The sequence below is a fragment of the Echinops telfairi genome, unplaced genomic scaffold, assembly GCF_000313985.2.
Source record: "Echinops telfairi isolate 266 unplaced genomic scaffold, ASM31398v2 ScPeMD7_7469;HRSCAF=8507_1, whole genome shotgun sequence".
NCBI classification, from domain to species: domain Eukaryota; kingdom Metazoa; phylum Chordata; class Mammalia; order Afrosoricida; family Tenrecidae; genus Echinops; species Echinops telfairi.
Genome location: NW_022111373.1, coordinates 97,450,820 through 97,457,831, shown reverse-complemented (window position 1 = coordinate 97,457,831; position 7,012 = coordinate 97,450,820). Strand labels below are relative to the sequence as shown.

General features: G+C 41.4%; 1 protein-coding gene across 1 annotated transcript in view; it reads left to right on the top strand.

Moving 5' to 3' along the window:
* The first annotated feature begins 4,618 nt into the window (after positions 1–4,618).
* The window catches only part of IL31RA (interleukin 31 receptor A), a 59,440-nt gene continuing 57,046 nt past the window's right edge, over positions 4,619–7,012 (top strand). Inside the window, exons 1-2 of the mRNA XM_004703711.4 lie at positions 4,619–4,696; positions 6,039–6,126. Coding sequence (XP_004703768.2) covers positions 4,619–4,696; positions 6,039–6,126 — 166 coding nt within the window. The remainder of the gene's footprint in view (positions 4,697–6,038; positions 6,127–7,012) is intronic.

The following is a 7,012-nucleotide window of genomic DNA, read 5'->3' as shown; positions in this document are numbered from 1 at the left end:
AGTAAAGTTTATATGTGTGTGTGTATTGCATACACACACACACATTGTTTCATCATCTGATCTCAAGATTTCCAGAGTGAACAAAAAAGCCAGAGAGCTTTTCATACATATTGGAGACAGGCCACATCCCTGAGGGAACTCCTTTTTAGTTGATTGGCTGCTCATAGCAGACCTCACCATGAAGATGATTGCATGATAGGATCTCATAATGGAAGATGACGACATCATCTCACAACTGCTCAATTATATCATTGTATAACTGCCACACTACATCATAACTGCTGGATTACTGAAAAGCAAGGACTAGTCAAGGTGACACACAACCTTAACCACCACAAGGTGTTGGATAAAGATTGGTTAAACAGAGGAATGCCTTCTGATCAACAAATGTTAAAGTTTAGCTATCCCACATCATTCATTATAATGGGATTTTTAATATTCATAATCTACTAGGTAGAAGAACTACCCATTTTCTCCTGCTAAAATCTCCTGGCTGGTTGACCAAAGCTTGCGGAAGATCAGAAATGGTTTAACGCAAAAACAACACAACACTGGAAAGCTTACCTTGCTTTGAAGCCTAGATTGAGTTTCTTTCATTTTGTATCATAATATCGTCCCTCCTCTGTTTATTTCTTTATGATTTTGTCAACCAGTTGTAAAATCTTGTAAAAACATAAAATCATATAGTGTTTTCAGAAATTGTAGAGGTCCTCTCAGTTAACACTTTGATTTCATGGACACTGGTCAGTCTGCCCTGATCCAACTCCTGGATCCACCTCTTTGGGCAAGTTTCTCCACTACTGGGCCTTGGTTTTCTCATCTGTAAATGGAGAATAAATGCTACCCATGTTATAGGATTTTGTGAAGATTAATTGAGAAAAGTAATTTAAACTGCTTGGCACTGTACCTGACATAAAACAAGAGTCCCATATGTTATTATTATTATTATTAATAATAATAATGATTCAGGTAGGCTCTTTATTCTTCATTCACTGTGCTCTTCTTTAGAAATAAGTAAAATTTCTTTTTAGAGTTAGCTGCCTTTCCTTCATCTCCTTCTTCATCAGAAGAAAGTTACATAATGGCATATCGCTCTTTTCAGACTAGAGGCACTTTCAATATTTACCCATTATCCAATTTGTAAAGGCGTTCTCAATAGAAAGTTCCAGTTCAAGGCTTAGGCACTCCCTTTATTTCTTAGATTCCGGTAAAATTGATGATTTGGAGTCTCTTAAAGCCACAATAATGCATTCCTCTTCTTAGTATTAATGAGTACATGCCACCTTGGTGTGGGCTGGGCTTCAAAGCACAAGAAAAACCCTGGGGTAACCAGAAACGAAATAGTCACATCTCTTGATGTGGTCCAGCTCGCCCTTCCTGGCCTGACTCGTGTCGTGAGGAGGACGGTCTTTTGAATCAGCGGGACCTCCATGGAGGTGAGTGCGAAATTCATTTCGAAGCCTCTAATAACTGAAAAGGTGACAAATTCAGCCTCTTTTTCTACTTTATTGGGGATTCTGTTTCTTCAGTGAAGGTCTGAGTCAGACATTGTCACTGAAATTATTCCTTTGTTAGGTTGGGAGTTGACATTTAGAGGGACTCTATTGTTGGTAGTCCCCAAACCAAACTCCACTGCCCAGTTGATTCAGACTCATAGCAACTGGATATAGGATTGGTAGTCACATATATATGGCCAGAGGGTTGGAGAAAATATCTGAACATAGTAGATTTATCTTTCAGGGAAATCTAGGCTAGAGCTCATTAGACTTGGGGAACCAAGAAGGAAAAGCCTTGTGTGTATTGGTGATTCATGGCGGGAAGGCTGAGGAGGAAAGTAGTTTACTAATAATTACTGTAAGATTTTATAGGAGAGAATCTAGGATTCAAATCTTGGCTATACCACTTTAAAACTACATAATATTTGGGTTGATACACAGCTCAACCAAAAAAATATTTTTCTTGGTGTTTTGACCTGTTCCTGGGGTTATTTGGGGCTCTGATTCAGAAAATTGCATAAGATAGACTGAATCAGTTCCAGTTCTTAGATATGTTGTTCCACTATATTGTCTGTTCCACTATTTCATTATCTTCCTGTTTTTAAATATGAAATGAATCAGACCCACAAATTATGGGGTAACACAAAAGTAGTAAGACATATTTGAAAAAGAATTAGGTATTAAAGGACTTCCAAGGGAACCTGTACATAGACCCATGGTGGCTAGTTGGTTACACATTGAGCTGCCAATCACAAGGTCAGTGGTTCAAACCCACCCATCATTCTGAAGTCTCTAATAGAGTTACAGATTTGGAAACCAAAGGGGCATGTCCTCTCTGTGGGGTCACTGTGAGTTAGAATTGATTAGCTGGCAGTAGATTTTCTTTTTGATATGGGAGGCTGGGCAATATATACGGAGACTACAAGTTGGATACTGCAAAGCCAGAGCTCAGCTTGAGAAGAGTGGAAAATAAAAAGGGAAATTGAAAAGGCACATATATGGAAGATGTGAGGCTAATTCCCAAAAAGGAAAACCAAACTCACTGCCACTCACAGTGGGCCTGTAGGACAGGCAGAGCTGCCCCTGTGGGTCTTCAAGACTCCTTCCTCCTTTGTAGTGGGCTGATGGTTTGGAACCACTGACCTTGCAAATCAAAACTCAAGGAGGAACCATCATGCCACCAGGGTTCCTGAGGGCAATGTAGAGATCCAAAAAAAGTAAGACTTCATAGCAATTTAAAAATATATTTTGAAGATCTAATTTTTCTTTGATCTTTACTGCAAAGTATGCAGTAAACATTTCAGAACACATTTTAAGATAGAGAAGTCAGTGGGTAATTCATGCTAAATGTTTCAGAGGAGAGGTTGACTCCAAGCTTCTTTAGAAAAAAATTCTAACGTTTCAGAGTTTCTGTGCACAGGTGGGAAAGTTGTGCCATTTTAAAGGCAGACTGGAACATTTTAATTTTAATCAAAGACTTTGCACCCTGACAGACCCATTTTGGGCTTCAGAACTTTTGAATCTATATTTATTGTACCAAACTCACTAGTAGCCAGTTGATTGTGAAATCCAACCCTATAGGGTAGAGAGAGCTTCTCCTGTGTGTTTTGAGGCTGCCCATCTTTATGGGAGCAGAATGTATTATCTGTTTCTTGCAGAGCATTGGTGGGCTCGAACAGCTGACCTTGTGGTTAGCAGTCAAACACATAATCCACTATGCCATCAGGGTTCCTAATTTATTGTGCAATAACTCTTATTTCTGGCCCCTTTTAAAGATAACAACTTGGAACTGCCTGCTAATCAGTTCCTAATCAAGGTGAAGTGAAAATGGGGTACAATTCCAAGTTTATGTAATTTGTGCTGTTTAAATAGATCTTTGGCTCCAAGGACACCGTGTGAATTATAACTTGACTTAGATGTTTAGTACAACAGACTGCTTTCAGTAAAGCCAGCATGTACTTCCTCCAGCTCACCCTCGCGAACACTACATTGAAATAGCTAACTTTTCATGTGCCAGCAGAGTGGAGGGGTTTACAGCATATTTGATGTATCTCAAAAATTAGAGCTGATGAGGGAAAACTGGTAGCATATTTGGAATCAGCAGGTCAAACCTATCCTGAAGCAAATCTAACAGTTGAGGCAGCAAAGTGTGTGTTGGCAGTGTTATCTCTTGAGTGTTAATTTTCCTATCAAGCTCTCAGTAAGAGGCTCTGGCGCTGTAGCGGTTAAATGCTCAGCTCTAAACCGGTGGTTGGCAGTTCCCTTAGGGCTGCTTGCTAAGGGAGAGCTGAGACCGTCTGCTTTTGTCAAGATTTCAGCCGTGGACACCCCCTAAGGGGCAGTTCTACTCTCTCCTGCAGGCACGTTAGGGGTTGGAATTGGGTAGGGTACAATAGGTGACTCGTGCTCACTGTTCGGTTGCTGTTTTTGCCAGTCTTGCCGCTGGCCGTTTCCGAATGTTCTGTGTATGAAAGCAGTCCACACCCAAATGGATTTACGGACTTTGAAATAGACTGTAATGATCTGACACCTCTTCACTTCATCTTGGGCAAGATTCTTGCTTTTCTCATCCAAAAAAGAGAGAAGGATCCTATTAGTTTATTAGGCTGAAATTGATGGTTTTAACTTAGGAGAGTAGCAATTTCCTATAATTCAACCTAAAATAACTGCCTCTAAGGTGACAAGTATCAAATGCAGTAATATGTGAAAATGCTTTGAAAACAGTCCCCCCCAAAACCAACAGCTCACTGGCATCAAGTTGATGCTGACTCATAGCGCCACCCTATGGGACTGGGTAGAACCGCCCTTGTGAGTTTCCGAGGCTGTAATTCTTTGCAGGAGTAGAAAGTCCCGTCTTTCTCTCTCACAGCAGCTGGTGGTTTTGAACTGAAAACCTTGTGGATTGCAGTCCAACTCACAACATAACAACATTACTATTACTATTATTCTCACTGTAGGTTACAAGTCTATGTATGTTAAGAAGAGATTAAGCACAGAGGCTCCTTCCAGCTGACGAATAAAAGTAACACGATAACCCACAGCCTGCTGGGCTGTGAGAAATTCCGAGTCACCCAGGGAGGCTGGGCATCTTTTTGCTTAATTCCCACTCCACCCGCTTTAGCATGGTGCCCAGAGTGCCGGTCCTAGGATTTAACGCCTCCTTCTTTATCAAGCATATAAACACCCAATTCTATACAAAGGTAATTTTTAAAAAAAGTACTGCTTGTGGAGTCCCGGTGGTGTAGTGGTTACACATTGGGCTGCTATCTGAAAGGTTGGCAGTTGGAAACCACCAGCTGCTTCTCAGCAGAAAGACGGGGCTTTATATTCCCATGACTAGTTACAGTCTTGGAAATGTACAGGACAGTTCTACCTTGTCCTAGGGAGTTACTATGAGTCAGCATTGACTCCAGAGCTGTGAGTTTGGTTTTATGGTCTCTTGCTAGGAAGGTTACAGTTCATACATGCAAGAGTTTATTTCAAGTACAACATGTTTATACGTGGCTCTGCAATCCGTGGATAGTGGCAGACAAGTTTTCCAAGTACTACACCATGAAGTCATTCACTCTGTCCTATAGGGTTGTTGTGTTCGAATTGACTGTAAGGCACACAACAATGACAACCATGTGCCAGGCAATGTCTTAAATACTCAGACTTCAAAGAGATCGATGAGAGGCGCCACTTTGGAGGGCTTCCCTGTATGTGGTGAGATGCCCTCGCGGATGGCAGAGACAGCAGTGGAAGTACAGCTGCTGGGGAGTTGTGGGAGCCCAAAGAAGGGACTGGCTGGTCGACATTATCCTCTCAGAGAAGGGAAACCTTTGTATGACTCTAGAAGGATGCGTCAATTTACCAGGAAAAGGTGGGACAGGCATTCTAGGCAGAGAGACCTGAGTGGCCAAAGACAAGACGCATAATAGCATAGTACTGTACCACCTGGTTGGCTAGCTCAAGAACCCTGGTGGAGGCCAGAGAACACACAGGACTTTTTTCTGGATCACCCTTTTGGTGACTGGTGTGCTTTTTCTACAGCAGAGTGGAGTGCAGGAGCCATGTGGGTGTAGTGGGTTATGCATTGAGATGTTAACTGCAAGGTCAGAAGTTTGAATCAGATCTTGGAAACCCACAGGGGCAGTTCTACCCTGCCCTATCAGGTCCCTGTGAGTTGAGATCCATCTGATGGCAGTGCTTTATGAATAAAAGGAAAAGTCATTGTAATTGGCCATAGCATGAACATTAGGAAAGTATACCCCCCTTCGCACAACCAACCATATAAAATCAAAAGAGCAGCATTTTATCAGGGATGAGTCTCAGAAGACAAGAATGACGCCACCAAACAAAATGTATATGATATGTGGAATGGAAAACCAATTTGTTCTGTAAACTTTCACTCAAATCACAAGTAAAGAACAAATCAAAAACAAGAAAGGAACCAATAATTCTTCCCCGCTCCTAAGTCCCAGAAGCTGCTTAATGTAACTAGAAATAGAGTTCATGAGCGTGACCAGAAGCAAACTGACCCTTGACCGATGACACTTCCAGCTCTTGCCCCAACCTGCCCGTGGTAATTCGGCGATGACGTGGACCTCGGCCCTGGGGCTGCTCCTTCTCTGCGGATTCAGCCTGGCAGGTAGGATGGCTTGAGTTTTTTTATGCGTCACTCAATGCCTAGTATCTTCTTTGGACAAGAATTGTTAACTTTGGAACAAAGGACCGTGGAGAAATGATGCAACAACACATTTCTATAAACTCCGGCTCAAGACCATGGACTTAATGTGTATACAACATCTTGCAGATCTAAGATTCATTAGTTTGATCACTATAAATGTCCATATGCAGGTGCATTTTAAATGAAAACTAGAGAAAAAGTTGTATGTAGTATGTAAAGTGTGAAGTATCCACTTTGAAAAGGTGGATTGAACATGAAGTAATTTGAGGTCACCAAGAGAGGAGTAAATGTTTGTGTGTGTGTACTTCTATATATACTTATAAGTATATATACATATATAGATATATGATGCATTTGAACTAATATGTGGCAGTTACATAATCTCCTTTCAACTTGAGCAAAGAGGTGGAGTCTAGCCTGTCAACTTGACTACCTCATTTGGAGGTGTAATGGAGAGAAATAGCTCACTGGCGGCCAGACCTACTCTCTCTGTCTCCCCTTTCCACGAGTCTCCTCCAGAGACACTCAGAGAGCTGGAGGAGACTCGTGGAGACCCGCACCAGCATTGAGATGCTTCCACTGCCACTGGATCCACACGACTTTGTACCCACTGGCCTGTGATGGTCCTGCATTCGTCATCATTGCATGTGCTGCGTGAGTCTAAAGAGGAATTTATGGACTAATATCGGACATCTGGGCTGATATCAGACTTATGGACTTGATCTGAACTGGGCTGGGATGTTTTCTCAATATACAATTGCTCTTTTATATAAAACTCTTTCTTTTTTATGAGAGAGAGTTTTATTTTTATTTTTATGGATTTTTGTTTATTTTTATTTTTTTAATC